The 16,956-nt window shown below is 38.5% G+C and overlaps 1 protein-coding gene across 1 annotated transcript in view; it reads right to left on the bottom strand.

Moving 5' to 3' along the window:
- The window catches only part of CNGB3 (cyclic nucleotide gated channel subunit beta 3), a 61,291-nt gene that overhangs the window by 6,886 nt on the left and 37,449 nt on the right, over positions 1 to 16,956 (bottom strand). The window contains exons 9-14 of the mRNA XM_087734657.1: positions 16,810 to 16,932; positions 8,829 to 8,970; positions 6,688 to 6,847; positions 6,187 to 6,284; positions 5,035 to 5,118; positions 2,768 to 2,886 (exon numbers count right to left, since the gene is read on the bottom strand). Coding sequence (XP_087590783.1) covers positions 2,768 to 2,886; positions 5,035 to 5,118; positions 6,187 to 6,284; positions 6,688 to 6,847; positions 8,829 to 8,970; positions 16,810 to 16,932 — 726 coding nt within the window. The remainder of the gene's footprint in view (positions 1 to 2,767; positions 2,887 to 5,034; positions 5,119 to 6,186; positions 6,285 to 6,687; positions 6,848 to 8,828; positions 8,971 to 16,809; positions 16,933 to 16,956) is intronic.

Raw genomic sequence — 16,956 nt, 5'->3', positions numbered from 1 at the left:
TAAATACTCCCTTTAGTTTTCATTTTTTTTTTACTAAAAGTTAAAGTTACAAAACAGCTGAAGGGCTGAAGCTGAGACCAAACGTTTAGAGATCTTCCTGTCAAAAATTTACACATAATGGAGAAATATTTTATTTTTTTCCAGAATTACCATTTTCTGATAGGAAATTTTTCTAGTGAAATAACAGTAAATGGATGAACAAGGACATCTGGCTTAAAGTGTAAATTTTTCTGGGCTAATGAAGTGTTGTGTTATAGTTGAATTTCTCTCTTTCTCAATTGTCTGTGCAGACAGGCTCTCATTAAGGCAGCAATCTGTTTGCCTCTGATTCCGAGATTATTTTGCTTCCCCAAACTGATATTATCTATGCAGGAAAGTAGTAATGAGGGTAAGATGTTAATTGGAAGGCAACTGCTATTACTTAATCTGTTTCTGTAAAAATTTTCAAGGGTGAAATTGGCAAAGGACTTGTTTGACATTAGTCTTGCATTGGCCTTCTAGTATAATTCAAGGAAATTTTTTGAAATAAACATTTTTTGTTTTCTGCAACTCCTTTGCTCACAGAGACTTTTTAAGCACCATTTACATGCATTTTGAACAGAGTGAAATTAAATAGCAAGTGTCTTACAAATCATGTAGTTAAACCCCTTGGAATGAAGCTGGCATATTTCTCTAAACAAATCTTGAATCAGAAATCAGAAGGAAATCAGTCTGATATCAGGTGATATCCACACTATGAATACTGAGGGGAAAACATGGGTGTGCTAAATGAAGCAATATTTCATCCTTTAAAGAATATGTTTTTCATTTTCTTCTGTTATACAGTATTCAGAAGACCTTGACAAAACATAGAGAGAGGCGCTACACAAACTCATTATTTTCTAATACTTCACCACAAGGAAGAGGATAAATCTCTACCGATACACTTGGTGCTTCATGCCTTTGCTTTTTTTCAATTTTGGAGATGTCTGCCAGTTGCTGTGTATTTTCTCCTTGAGTAAATGACTGCCTGTCATTTATATGCAAATTACGTGTGTCTGAAGTGGTATGCTGCCGCGGTAGGTCAATGATAAATAAAACAAGACTGGGAACATAGGGTTATAGCATTGCTGAGGGGTTTACTGGCCATATTGGCAATTATGTGGAGAGTAACACCTACTGGGAAATGAATCTTTAAAGGCCGTTGTGTAGTTCTCACACAGAAACAAATGCTCACCGGTGTTAGATCAAAAGTTTGAAAATTCCTTCCTTGTTTTAAAACCAATCATTATAATTTCTCAGTTTAAAAAATAAAGTCCTCGCTCTAAGTGCAAGACTAATAAATAATTGAAAACTATGTGTGTGTTACATATCTGGGCTGCTGTAGCTTTTTGTTTTATCTTTTCATTATTCAGCCCTTACTGAAAACCAGTGCATTCTCAGCCTTTCTACATAACTTACAATACAGCATTTTGTTTTGAGGCTTTGCTCAGGTATTATATTGTCACACAGAGAATATCTTTCAAATAACCTTCTCTCAAAGAGCTGACATAATTGCACTTTCCCACTCAATGAAAAAGGTCTGTATCTATGGGATATATCAGGTGTTTTCCACTTGAGGTCTAAGCAAGTTCTGTATGCATGTCACGGGATAAATGGGAATGTTTCCCCTACCACAAAGGGAGACACAAGTAGAAGATAAATGTAAACCTGGCACAGAGCTGATTACTGCTTTTCAAAAGACAGATTAAAGCTACCAGCAAGAGGATTAACAATAACAGGAAGGCAGCTGGAAGAAATCAAGAATCCAGTTTATCACATGCAGCAGCACATGTATTTTATTACTTTTCCTCAGGCCAACCTCAGCAGGGGATGCAGTGCCTAAAATCTAGCACTTGGTTGGCTAATTGGGGAACATGGCCCATAAGAGTTAATGGATTTTGCATAGCAACCACATGGAGAATATAAAAAACATTTGTAACCACCTCAGAAAAATTTTCTCCTCCAGATAAACTCATACCCAAAAATCTGGTCTGTCAGCCTTTTTCTTGTTTTGTATGCTCTTAAACAAATACACTTTCAAATGTGGATGTCTGATTTTTGGCAACTTAATTCCTATTTCAGCTCCTAAATGAGCCAGGCTTATTTGCTATTTTAGATTTTTTATCTCCTTTGTTGGAAATTAATTATCATTTTTACCATCTGCTGTGTAAGGTCACCTAGTCTCACTATACAGGTAATAAAATGCATTTGGTCCTGCTGTATTGCAGACCTCGGAACAGGAAGATGTGTTAAATCTTTTAAAAGCTGAAGGAGAAATCTGTCTGTATATCATAGAATCACAGAATGGTTTGGGTTGGAAGGGACCTTAAAGATCATGTGCTTCCAACCCCCCTGCCATGGGCAGAGACACCTCCCACTAGACCAGGTTGCTCAAAGCTCCATCCAACCTGGCCTTGAACACTGCCAGGGATGGGGCATCCACAACTTCTCTGGGCAACCTGTTCCAGTGCCTCACCACCCTCATAGTGAAGAATCATACATAGTGTACGTATCCCTGTGTACATTGCCCAAAACACTGGTCTTGGATCTTGCCAGATTAGTCTCTGATGTTTCACTTAGATTTTCCTTCACTTACCTGCATCTCCTTGCTCAGTGTCATCTTGGTTGATCCTACCAGCTTTCCAGCCTCCCCATGGTAGATGTCATGCTTACCACAGAGAAGTTAAACAACCATTGATTATTTGACCAGTTCTAAAGAAAGTGTTAAAAATAGTGATGGACCCACCTGATCTCCCCAAATACAGCTCCTGCTCTTAGTGTAACCAGGACTTTTGTACCATCAGGGCCTCCAAGGACTTGAACTTCGCCCTGTTTAATGATGTACATCTCTCTGCCGATCTCTCCCTGGGCACACAAACACATAGAGATCCCATGTTTTAGCAGGGCAGTGTTTTTTTGTTAGAATAATCTCAGAAACTATTCTTTAAATATCTTTCCACTTTCTCATAAACAGGTTTACTGGTATTATGGAGAAATAAATGTTTGCGCTACTTTTCCTAGCACTGAGCACAAGAGCAAGGACTGACTTTGGCAGATCTAATTGTGATGTGGAACAATGTTTGAACAGGAGTAAGACCATCTAGGCCAGCTTGGAAAAAGAAGACGAGATAATAATCAGAATTGTAGCAGTCATTTCCATCAGCTATTCTAGTGGACACTAAAGTACTTCAGCAGCATATTTAATAACAGAGAAGCGCAAAAATAGCCTATGCTTCATGGTCTAAAAAGCTTCAGTTTTTACATTATTATTTCTAATCATCACTTACCTAATTTAAAAGGAAAATAAGAATAAACAATCATTCAAAACTTTGTCTACTTTTATGTAATCGCTGGATGGTTTAAGAGATTGTTAGTTTATTTTCCTTCACATGATCTACTAGGTTTCAAAGCATGACATCAGTATACACAGTAAAAAGCAGGCAAACTGGAGTAATATAATGGACTTCACAAACATGATTGTAACAGTCCTCAGAACATCTCAGTAAGACAGGGAAATAAATATTTTTCTACTCATGCAGCTGGAGTAACTGAGGCAAAGCAGCAATTTCATTTTAAAAGTGAAAAGGCAACAGCGACAAAGCCAGAACGGAAAACGCAGGGCTTGCACTTCCTATCCCTTCCCTTGCACCTCCAAGCCTGCATGTCGGAGCCTCCTTGGTAAAGTACGATGAGGCCAACATACATCCAAGGATGAGGTAGTTCCAACAGGGTTTTATTCCCTACTACATGTTACAGCATTAATGGGATTACTATGGTTGTTGGCCATAGTAGATCTATACAAGTGATCTATACAAGTGAGCAGCCTTTTAGCTCTGGATCAAGCTGGAATAAAATGATACTTCCATTTCTTGTAATCCATCCTTTTTGAGAACTGTTTGCATCTGACTGCAGGATCAAGACCTTGAATCTGTTACTGTCATTTATTATCTCTGTTGTGGCAGAGTCCCAGCTGCAGTCTAAGATCCTTTCATGCTGTGCATTGTACAAGCAAACACACCAAACTACTCTTCCACCCTTCCTAGCCAACAGTAATTCTGGGATTGGTCTTTGAAGGGACACACCTGATCCTTCAGCGCATTCACAAATGCTTAACTTGCTACACTCTGGAGTCAGTGGGACTAACTCAGCATTTGGGAAGAGGATCATATGGTTAACTCTTGGAGGGAGCAGGACCGCAGTGAAAATCCTGGACCAGAACTGCTAAAGGCCAATTTGGGGTTCTGATGGTCACTTCTGGGTGAGGTATGAACTGTGGGTCATTTGCCAGAACAGTAACAGTACTGATACTTCACCATCCCCCGTGCTTTAATTACATCCAACGCTGCCTATAAGTATGTTTACGCGCCTTTTGAAAAGAGACTTGGGTTCACTTGGTCAGAAGCTGAGCTATCTACCTGTGTTACTATAAGGCCATGTTTGAGCCAAAATGCTAAGAGAAGATTGATGTCTTTGCTAAGGGACAGCGTGACAGCATTCACCTGGAAATGTGGAGATGGCTCAGAGCAGTGAGGGAAGGTAGAGCCAGATTAGATCCTCCTGTAAGGAGTGGTATGGGATGCAGTGTATTTTCTACATTCTTGGATAATTCCACTTAAGAGTTTCTGAATACACAAATGAAGGACATGGAAAGCAGCATAGATTGAGATCTGCAGGCTAGGTTGTACGTATATATGTATAAAAAAATTAAGCTTGCTCCATTTTAAATATTAAAACTTCATGATGTATCATTAGATAAGCCATATTTACAGTAAGTACTTTCCCACATTACTATAATTTTATGTTTGATAATGTAAGTAATAAAATCCATATTGTCTTGTTCTAGGCTGAAACTTGAGAGCAGATTTGTTACTATTACACAGAGTTCCTTAATTACTTTTATGGTATCTAATTCACTCAGGATTAATTTTATTTAAAGGACGCTGTTGACCGCTATCTGAACTCTTTTTCTAAAATACATACTACAGTTATTATTTAAGAGATGACAATGCTCACCTTTTTGCAGACAAAGTCACCAGGTAAATACACAATGGATTTCAACCTTAGCAGCATGTCATATATCATCTGGGTATCGCACCCCTGTTAAAATAGTTAGAATTGATTGCTCTATTAATTCAGTAAGACAAGTGATTATTAGTGCTTACACTGGGCAGCAAAACCCAACAACACATGAATGATCCAGAGATTCGTAAGTGGAATGCAAACTCAAAACATCATAAGGATCAGCTTTTAGAGCAGAGAAGAGACTGAAACAATTGTAATTTCAGGTACTTATAAAGTTCCCTTTAGGTTGACCATCTCTTCATTTTTTACAAAGTAAGCTTCTGTACATCTAAACTTGGTGTGGAAGCTCGGTTAGTGCTATGTTCACAGCTTTATGGGTCTCTTACGTGGTTTTTTTTTTTTTTTACTGATCCAGGGAAAAAAAACCCAGATTATGTCAAATGTTGGTATGAAACTATGAATTCCATCTCTTCAGCAAATGTGGCAGAAACTATGAAGATATGTAACGTTTATACATAGATATCATGTGATTTTTTCGCAATTATCCTAGCAAACAAATTAGTGTTAAGGTTACTATATATGTCGAGACTACTTCTAAAAAGGCAGTGTCTCCTTGGTTTTGTTGTCAAAAATCCAATATTAAGGACCACATTTAAACTGCATCTCTGGAAAACTGTCATGATAACAAAGAGAAAGCTCCTTTGCACAAAAAGTAGCATTCACTACATCGAAGCTATGTTGCCAGTACACATAGCATTGGTGATCTCTCAGGCAGTGGTAGGTGGTATACAGCAAGGCAAGGTGAATTTTATTAAAAACTACATTCTTCTATGTCTGACTCTTGAGATTAGTTATACTCTGAAATCACTTACAATGTGACCATAACATCAGCTTTAATATGTTGATACAATGGGACTGTGTCTTAATCTCATTTGCCTTCTTTTTTAATGTGCTTTGACACAAAAAATTCAAAGGCGGGCACTTGGCTTTGTCCTGACATGTCTCCATTGACTGAAATATTTCTTAGACCTATTTTGCCTTGCATATTAACAAACATGTTTTCAAGTGTTGCAAGATGCACAAAACAAGGTTTCTGTTTCAGGAATACCACACATTTTCGCATTCCCCTGTAAAACTACTTGCTTTGAATAAGTCAACTTTATTGACAATGGCAAAGTTCACATCAATTGCAATGGCTAATTGCATTTTGGTTGGCATCTGCTCCAGTAATTCTGATTCATCTGTAAAAGAAAGAAAAAGCAAACTCTGTTAGTTAGAAAATATAAACGAAGAATGAAAGAATGTCCATAAAAATGAGCATTGTACAGAAAAATAACTTACTGGAGCTATACCAGCATTTATGAGTTCAAATGAGGAAGCTGCTAATATGCTTTTACTAAGATATTGTCTTTTAAGTTACATATCCTGTCTAAAGTTATAACCAGAACATTGTATAAATTAATAGACTTTGTGAAATAGTAAGCATCATATTGCTTTGGAGTTCTTTTCTAAAGTAAACTGAATACCCTCCTCACTTCTCACATGCAATTCAGAAAAGAGGAAATGTGAATTTCACCCTCTATCTGTATCTACACAACCATTCCCACTTGGAGTTGCTACATAACTGGAATTGGAAAGCCTTACCCAGCATTCCCTGAGACTGCCATGTGTATTCATACCAGGTTCGAACACGATTTTGGACCACTTTTGGAATAGAATAAGTGTTCATATAGGAGACAGTGTTGTCCATACAGGAACGGTAGTAGTTCTGTCCTGCTGTAGCTGCTCCAATTACATCTCTCATCTGCAAACATCAGTTGTTGTTACTACACATTTCAGCAAAACTAGTCCTGATTTGAATATCTTGTCAACAACATATAACAAGAATAAAACACTTGTTTGCAAAATCATTGATTAATTATACATTCAGCTGCATGTTTTGAATAGGTGCTTCACCTGCTTTTTCAGAAGCATTACAGATTTAATCCAATTATGTTGGAAAGTCTATATTTATGATTTTAAAGGAATCACTTGTGGCTTTTAGCTTATTCTTCTGCCTCATATTTCTGGACATGGAAGAAAAATACAGATAATGATTTTCTTAAAAATCCATAATAAAGCTGCTCTGCATTTGGTGTGCAATGCAAGTCAGAAGTGAAGCAAACTGGGCTAAACTTCTCCAAATAACATCAGCTGGCACCACTAGAATTAAGAACCTGCCACTGTTTATATAGTTAAGTGAATCTAGATCAGTCCTAAAAATGCACTTTGCGCTGAAAGTTGTCCTTGACGATTTTAGTGCAAGAACATCATTTAACATTCCAACACAAATGTAATTTAGGTTTTAGGAAGTGGATGAGTTAATGTTCCTAGATGTTCCTACTTCAAAAGCATAACTATGTAGACGTGTTTTTAGTCGAATGGCTTCATACTGCAGTGGCCAAGGATTAGTGTGCCGGTGGGCTGAATTCTGCTCTTTGTTACAGAGATGTAATTGATTGCAGTAGGAATAACATTTTTTAGGCAAGTGTGCTAAACCAGGAATAACTCAGTAATTTTAAGAGCTCTTTGTAAACAGGAATTATAACAAACTGCAATGAAGCTGTTTGTGTGTTAAGATTTAAGGTTTTAATTTAATTTAAGGTTTTAATTTAAGATTTTGAGTCTGCAAATGACTATACTGGTTATAAAAACTAATCTGCAGAATCTTCTTGGGGAATGGTGCTTTCATTGACAGTTATATCAATATAGGAAAAATTATAAATATGCAAACTCTGAAGTTTAATCCAATATACTTGAATTCAATACTTTTTCCAGAAGAAATATTTTATATGAACTACTTTGTTTTATTTTTGGTAATTCTTGTTTGTGGATGAATTTTAAATCCTATAAGCAAGAGTCTGTTTTGTGATGATTGTCTCTTCTTGCACTTCTAAACAGCAAGAGACATGCAATTTTTAGCTGTTTGATGGAACTTTTCAAATCCTGTATTCACAATAAAAATAAAATTTCAGTTTTCATATTTATTTTTTCATAATAATACTTTCAATAACAGACATGTACAATTCAAAAGGTCTGGAATAATTTCTACAGGAATTAGATAAGACACAGCCTCAAATAGGAACCATGGCATTTGTTTTTCTGTAGGCAAGGTATTTTAAAACCTATGGATCTAAAGCCCAAGTTTAATAGTTTCAAGCCAGAAATATTTCAGTTATATTCATTTGGAAATATAACTGTTTTGCTGTGCTATGGGCTTTTTTTTGAGAGAACCAAGAGAAATAGAAAACAGTTAATTTTCAGGTTAACAAATACATTGTAAGTTATGGAAGAGAGAAGAATTCTAGTTTGACAGAAATCATGGGATTTCCATTAACAGCATTCTATTGGCAGTAGTATCAAGCATGACTTATTCAATAATGTGTACATATTAATATCATACCTACAATTATAATTTTTATATCAGATTTAACAGTATAGTGTGAATGTTAAGGAACTGTCTCCTTGGCTGTGAGGAGGAAAAAAGGAATTATACATAGCTTCAAGAATCATCCGTGTCCTGCAGAGTCTTGGCTTTAAATCAGCTTGTGTGCAAAAGGGCTACAAAACTGGGAACTGATTAAACATATGTATTTGTCAGAAGAATAAGTACGGATGACAGTTAAATAGAGGGACATTCAGATGGAAGCTAAACTTCTTCCCAGAACTAAACTTCATTAAATTGAATATATTATCACTACATTACAGTAATTTGAACGTATCTAGTTATTGATTTCTTGATGTACCTGGCCAATTAAGCTGGAGAAGACGAAGACACCCAAGAAAAAATTCAGCAGTTGAAAAACTATCTCAAACAGGGTTTGTGGTTCTGGAAGGCCACCGATGGTGATTAAAGTACGAACTGCCCAGTAGTAACACCTCAGATACCTGTGGATACAGACAGCATTTTTGTTATTGACTATAGGTACTTACGTGGTTGATGCTAAGCATATATTTTCCTGAGCTGGGCCTTTCAGTCCAAAAGGCCTTCAGCATTTTTTATAAAGGGTTATGATTTTACAAATGATATAGTCATGTAAATCATATTGAGCTGAATGTCCTCACTGGCAGCAGAATAAGAATATATGGGAAATGTAGCGGTTACTGACTGTTCTCCAGTAACTCTAAGCAGCATTACAGAAGACTTCTGTAACGAATTGCCAAGGTGGACATTACAGTGTTAGAACGCTACCAGCGAAGATGCCATAAGATGCCGTTCTTTGTTAAAAGCAGTGTAAATGTGTTAGAGACTTCCTAGAGTATATCTGTAGCATACTAGATGCACACACCTCTTAAGGTCTCTTCCATGGCTTCACTTGATGACACCAGTGTGAAGTCTTATGGTGGGCACGACAAATGCAGTGTTGTCCTTCTCGTGCCCATTCATTTTCCTAACCCTTTACCCACGTTGGTCTTCCTCCCACTCTGTTTCTGAGCAAACTTCATTGGCTCTGCCCCCTCGGTTATGTCAAACAGAAGTTACATGCTTCCACAATCTGAATGTTAATCCAGCTTCTCCAAGCCACTTCACTTATTCAGCACTGAAAGGTTGACTCCTGCATTAACTTCTCCTGGTGGCTGGCCTCCACTGCCCTTTCTATCACCTCAACAAAACTTTCTTGCCTTCTTCACTACTTTCCCTCATGCCTGGGAAGAGCTGTCCATCAATGGCTACAAAACCACCTTGTTAACACCCTTGAAGACTTTTCTCAGAACTCCCTTGATCTAGAAGCCAAATATAGCAGTGAGCAATGGTCAGTCACTAAGACTCTGCTTCAACATATGGCTTATATTGACTCCTTCCCTGCATCCATCTGCTGTCTCTTACTTATACCTGAATTGCGAGCTCTTTGGCCAAAGACTTTTTGTTTGGTTTGTACAGCCCTCTTTGTACAGCCTTGTGCATGACAGCGCCCGTTGCATTCAAGTGGTGTATTTCTATTAGTATGATAACACAAGTTTATGAAAACAACAAAGGACCTAGACAGAATTATTTTTTTTAATTTTTTGAGGATAGTCATACTAACTGTCTTTTGTATATATATGAAGTGCCTTGGCATCTCTAAGCTTCTGTTTTAAATTTTGGTCTAGAACATGGCACCACTAGTAATGCAGCATCCCCCGTACTGTGCAGCTGGGATTAATTAGTTCAAATCATTGTCATGAATGTGCCATCATTTCCTTCTTTCCTGAGCTAACAAGTAATTGGTTTAGGAATATTTTTGAAGGCCCCCTATTAATTAGAATTTGACTTCCTAAATCTCCGTACAATCAGACTTCAGCTTCACTAATGATTAGGAGTGGAAGTTCATTTTCCTTAATTGTACAATGAGATTTTCTATTATTTCATCTATGACTATTGCTTCTGAAGCAATGAAGATTCTTTCTATATGTTGAATTTTATTGAGTTTGAAATTAAAAAAAAAAACAAAAACAAAAAACACAGAAGAAATACTTTTGGAGATGTTTGTTTTGAAATACCGTCTTGCATGTATCTTCTCATGCCTACCCTGAACCCGAGGCCACCTGATCTGCTTGCAGACTTCAGATGTGTAATTTGGTGGCCTCCACTTTTAAGCTCCTCTCTTATTAAGATATGAACTCCACTCCTATTAATAAATGGTCCGTATAACAATACAATTAGAGGGTCAGTTTTGTGCAAATATGAGAAAATAAACTCACAATAGCAACCAGTTCCAATGAGAGTTGTTATTTAAATCACTCGAAAGTGTTTCCAAGTCTTTCACCTAAAATGTCAGGCTTTACCGAGCAATCGCTTTTTGCTTTTCAGTACAAAGTCACTTTTTTCTTGGTTGCAGATTAATGAAATGCAGTAATAATGATCATTTTTACCATAGTTTTCTAGTTTTAGATTTTAACAGGCAGAATTGGCTGTTTTCATTCAGAGTCCTTAAGTCAAAAAATTCATTGCATATCTGCCATCATACCATTTTCCGTTGCTAGAGGTGCAAAATGAACAGCTGGATTACACCGCTATAATATTTTCACCTAGGTTCAAAAAAAATCATCACCTATGCATGCTTCCAGCAAAGTATGCATAAGTGGCAGCTTTATCTTAGACTTCTGTAGCATAAATAAATAGTAAGAAAAAGCCTCAGATCTGTTTTGGAGGAATTGCAGATTTAAGCATAAAATGATGTCTTTAGCTTGTCTGAGGGGAATTATCATATAAAGCATATTAATATCATATTCATTTGCCATAACTGAGAATGCTGCAGTTCTTGGAACATGTATAATTTATGAATATAAAAGTAAAGAAATTAACATTACTTCTGTGCTAGTTACTGTAGGAAATGAAAGTAATTAACCAGCTCCCTCACCCGCAACGGCCGTGGATGCCAAGCTTGCTAAGTCCCCCATGACAGACAATATAATCTTCGTTCTGGGAATGTCTACAAAGAATGAGAGCAGCTCCTCAAAGGAATTTAGGGGTCCCAGTCTTCTTTGCAGTGTTGTATATCCAAAATGTGAGGGATTTTTTTCAGATCCGCCCACCCCTTTCTGAAGATGTAGTTATTACAGTATATTCTGCTGTAATTTTACTTCGAAAGAAACTTTCTACTGGCAAAGTCACATGATATTCGCTATCTCTTAGGCACAGGCTTTATATTTTCTCCATTTACGCATTTTATTGGTTTTATTTTAATCTGAAATGAAAGTTACGCAGTTGAAATATAGAGCAGCTTTTTTCCCTAAGAAAGGGAGAAATGGGATTGTAAATTTTGTTTAAGGAAAGCCAGAAAAAACAGACTCCTATTTCAACAGCATTAGCAGCTCTGCTTCCTACTAGCTGGTGTCTGGAAACCATCATTGCTCACCATACGGCTTACTAGCCTGCTATAAAATTACTGTTGAAGCAAACATGAGGCAAGAATGGGATTTTCCCTCTACACAACACAGAGCGTGTGTTTATCCTCCAGGCAATCAGACTACTAGTTTCTTCCCTAAAATAAGTCCTAGGTATGAAAACATGCAGAAACACTGCAACTAAGATACTTTGTAATATTATGCCAATAGAAGTATCTTTTTCACAAAAGTCCATTTCAGAATACGCTGAAGTGCTCACATGGTTTTGGTTAATCCAGGTAAATCAAACCTTTGTGCATGGGGCTATCAGATTTCCAGGTGGTATTCACACATTCATCTCAGCCCAGGGAGGCATTATTTCATGGCTGTCACGTTTGACTCCTCTCAGATTATAACCAGGACGGGTTTAAGCCGTTTAAGAAGTGGCCTCTGTAAAACTGGTACTCTAAGGACCTCCTTCTCGGTAGCACTTTTTCTTGAGTGACTTATTCATCATCAGGTGTCTGTGGGTTTGATGATCTCAGACGGGATCGTGTAAACTACAAAGCCTAAATTACAAAACCTAAAAAGTATAGTTGCACGTAGCAGCTCTAAAGGCATGTCACAGGTACACTCTGCCTGCCCCAGCCCCCCATGGCGAGCGGGGCTTTTAACATGGCGGTCACCGGCTTTTCGCGCCTCATTTTCGCGCCTTTTATGCCGTGCCCTGCCCGCCGGCACGCGCACCCTGCGGCAGGGGGAGCAGGCGGAGCGGGGCCCCTCGGCCGCCGGGCAGGGCTCGCAGCCAGTGAGGCGCCTGGGCTCGGAGAGGCTTCTGCATCATGGCCAGTGATGACCACAGCTCAGATCCCACCCAGGGTATACATGGGGCGCCGCCGGAGACCCCCTTGGGGGAGTGTTTGAGAGTCGTGGGTTTGTGTTTGGAACCCCTCCTCTTGGGCTGGCACGCCGCCTGAGGAAACTTCAGGGGATCGAGTGCCCTCACCTCCTTAGGGGCGAGTGATTTCTTACGCATATCTTTGAGTGAGCCCTCACCACCCAGCCCCCGGGTGCACGACTGCATCTCCTGGGTACCCACGGGAGGGAGAGAGCTTCCCGCCTTGTGAGTGAGTGTGTGTGCCCTCTTTGGATCATCATTCCTGTGTGTATTGATGTGTAGTATCAATACCCCGACTGGCACCTCGAACCTATTATGTGTTAAATGTTACTGGAGTGTTGACTGATTTTGGTTTACCCCTGTTTCTCATTGGTTTCTGTTGTGTGGTTTTGGTTGTTTTGTGAAATAAAGTTGTTGGAGCTTGTCCTTCGTTCGGGTTAGTTTTAGCGTACCTCCGTGACAGAGCGTTAGGTTTGACATACTTGAGTTGGGCTGTGCCTTCACAGATCGTCTGGAGGCACAAAACTGCCTCTGTACAGCAAGCGCTGCGAGTGGACACATCAGACCTGTTGCAAGTGCGATGTATATAGCTGATACCCACAAGACACCTTTTAAGGTATACCAGTCTTACTGCGTATTGGGCAATGCATGCTAAAGAAGTAGAGCTGCTGTAGACCTGTACAGCGACCATTTTCTGGGATTTCCAGGTATCTGTTAAGTCTGTGCCCAGAGCAGGAAGGCAGCAAGCTATGCAGAAACATCATCAGGATGCAAATAGTTGTCTTGATTAATAAATATGCCAGAGAATTTTGCTGACTACTTGTGGATGACTTGCAAACAGCAGAAGAAATATACCGTGAGCAAAATGGAATGATTTGTTTTGCCCAAACTTAATGCTGACCTGGGGGGTTTGCATGGGAATTTCAGCTCCCTAGTTTTAGTTCCCCTTACAGGCAGTGGTGAAAGAGACAGATACTTCCATGGCACAAGTGAGAACAACGACACTGCATTCCAGCCTTGAATCCCTTTCTAGAGGATTTGTCCATTTTCCTGAGGAATTAGAGAGACCGATCTTAGGTAGTTAAATTAGATTGTAAATAAACACATATAGTTCAAATTGTTCACTTACAACTAAGAGACCTTTTCAATATCCTGCTGCTGTGGTTACATAGGCTCTACACTATGGTGTTGCATCAGGGATGCTATCCTTCTGCATTAGGAGAGACTGGGGTCTGTCTGCCTAATTATACCAAGCTCATGAGTGCAGTTTTAATGCTGGGAACATCTTGTGTAGCTGATTTGGCTGTATTGCAAGGGGGTAAAGTTGACTGCCTTTTGCACCTCAGGTCAAAGGCTTTCATTGAAGGCTGCCATGCAAAAGACCTCAAATCTTCTCGGACTGGCACTAACACTTTAGAATCTGCACATGAGCTGGAAAAGAATACAGCTAGCAGAAATTTGCAAAAAGAGCTACTTTGATGATTTTGCTTGTGGTTTGAGTGCTGTGTACAGCTGTTAGTTATAAATTGAAGTTCAGCAGTTAGTATGCCTGCTCAGGAACATAGATATAATCAAATTGATATGGGAAGCTCTTGTTTGTGTATCCTTTTTAGCCTAGAAAGGAAAAAAAAATGATCCTAGAAGTGTTGACATTTTTAAGAACTGGTTTTGGCCATAACTAGCAACGTTTTATGGACACAGCAGGGATTCTACATAAAACATTCATGCCACTAATCAGTGCCAGATCATTTGCTTTGGGTAGTGCAATATGAGACCACTAGAACTTTGATTTATTTGTCGAACTGCTTACTGTCATTTTTTTTAATTAGCTAAAAAGCGATGTTTATCTTACCTTCTTTCTGAACGCGTTCCCATTCTACGTGAGACCAATGGCATATTTTGCTTCAAATACGGGCAACTCTGACTGCTGTGTGAAAGGAAATTACATCTGCACTGCTGTGCCATAATATATACTGAAGTTCTGGTCACTTTTTCTGACAGATTTTTCCCAGATTGTTCTTAATTCCTGCTTTCCAAAGAAATGAATTACCTGGAAGTGTCTTGTCTGATATGTTTAAATTCACTTTGCATCTCCAATAATAACTAATGTTCACACAATACCTCTCTGTCAAAAAGCCCCAAATATTCGACAATCAGATAAAACATTGTGCCTGATTCTCTGAGGCGATGACTATCCTATACAGAAGGTATTTGCTGTTAGTGGGATACCAAGCTATACTTTATGAAATGCACCTCAACATGGGATACTCCTTGGGGTTCCATGTACCTGAGACCGTATTATCCATATGAGTTAGATACAAGCAAAAGAATGAAGTCATACATTCATCAACCAATGTCAAGATGAAGTAGATTAATGGCTTAATGAGGCTTACATGGATATATTCTAATATGCATTTTATTTCAGCATCTCAATTTAACGCAGACCTTGAATTATCAGTTTATTATTATTGTTTATAAAAAATGCTGCCCTAAATCCCATGTGATTTCAGTGTGACATCATTTGAGAAGTGTTTTTGTCCTCTCATGGAAAAGGTATCACAAAATATTGAAAAACCTGACCATTGCCTCTGATCACAACTGCATTGTCTGTGATCAAGCTAGCCAATCATTTCTACCAATTGTTTCCCTGAGTGAAATGTAAAATATTCTTGTCCGTGAAAAACCAGAAGACTTTCTTGCCTGTTCTCTAGGCTGTTCTGAAGAAACATTAAAAACTTGAAGACTGAGAAAGCGCTCTACTTTTGGAGTTTTCAGGTTGTTCAGTCTTAGTTACCTTATTTTTTAATTATGAGGCAAGTATTCCCAAGAATGACATTAACAAAAATAGCTATAATGGAGATTCGTTCTGCATTTTTCTTGTCAGATTTCTGGAAGCCTTGATCCTGTGAATAAATACCTGTGTATAACTTCACTTACATAAGTGGTCCCACTGAGCTCCATCAGCCTGCTTGCATGTGTCTGACTGGAGTACTCAAGCTGTGTATTTTAGTGGTGTGTGGAAACTTCAGCCATCTCATTTTTTTGAGAGAGAACCATAGTTATAAAAAACAACTGCTGCTTTACACAAAGTGTGTTTTACTCTCAAAGGCTATTTTCTTACCCTTCAAGATAGTGACTTTACACCAAACTTGTGAAGTCTTGACAAAATTACAAGCAAGAGGAGCGTGTCTCCAAGAGAAACGTGAAAAGTTGTTTGAAGGGTGATTTATGACAGCAGTAGTATATTATATGTGGTTTTGCAAAGAATGTAATTAATGAACAAATTGAGCTTCTGTGGCTTTAGCTATGCTATGGCCTTTGAAAGAAATGAATGTTCATACATCTGAACCTACTAGATATGTTTTTATATAACTACACACAAAATATATTTTTGCTATTTTCTCTTGCTTCCTCTCCATCATCTTCATGAATGTCCCTTACTTGGCACCCAGCCTACTGCTGTCACAAGAAGTTTGGGGAAAAGTGTGCCAATATCCAGTCCTTCCCACTGGAGACACCCTGCCACATGTTTAAGCATGACCCTCTCAAAAGAGCAGAGAAAGTGGGTGGAATTTTTTCAGACCAATCACCATGGTGTTTAGAGGGTCTAAAATGTTGCACTTTAATGACACAATGCTGTGTGGCAGGAAAAAAAAATCTGTGCCTCTGATTCCTTTGAGGGATTGTTCTGCAATCCTTCTAACGGTTCCCATGTGCATAAGCAATCAGTAAGTTGAATTTATGACCCTTGTTGCTTTCTAAATGTTTAATTAAGTTAGTGCTTAGCACTGACTCATAAACCTATAAAAGCTGAAAGTGGTAAACTGATTATTCACTGCACCTGCCCTCCAAATATGTGTTAGTAATGAAACCTGCTAATCAGCAGTCATGGTGCTAAAAGTTTGCTATCCAAGCACTTGTAAAGTAATGGCATACCCTGCAAGCAAAGGCATGGAAAAAGGAGGGGCTATGCAGGAAAGAGCAAGATCAACAAAAATCTCTTGCAAGAGAAAAGGACTTACATGTTTCCTTTGCCATCGTACACCCATCTAGTGCTGCCGAGTCCTTCATAGTCCGAAGCCCAGTAATACAGGCATGCATTAATGTGCAAGATAAACAGCAAGTATCCAGTTGTTCGAATGACCCTGTAAAGGTCAACAGATTGCTGT

The sequence above is a fragment of the Nipponia nippon genome, unplaced genomic scaffold (genome assembly GCF_047370975.1).
Source record: "Nipponia nippon isolate SJK-2023a ecotype South Korea unplaced genomic scaffold, ASM4737097v1 scaffold_1, whole genome shotgun sequence".
In the NCBI taxonomy this organism is placed as follows: domain Eukaryota; kingdom Metazoa; phylum Chordata; class Aves; order Pelecaniformes; family Threskiornithidae; genus Nipponia; species Nipponia nippon.
This window is presented reverse-complemented; position numbering and strand designations above follow the sequence as displayed.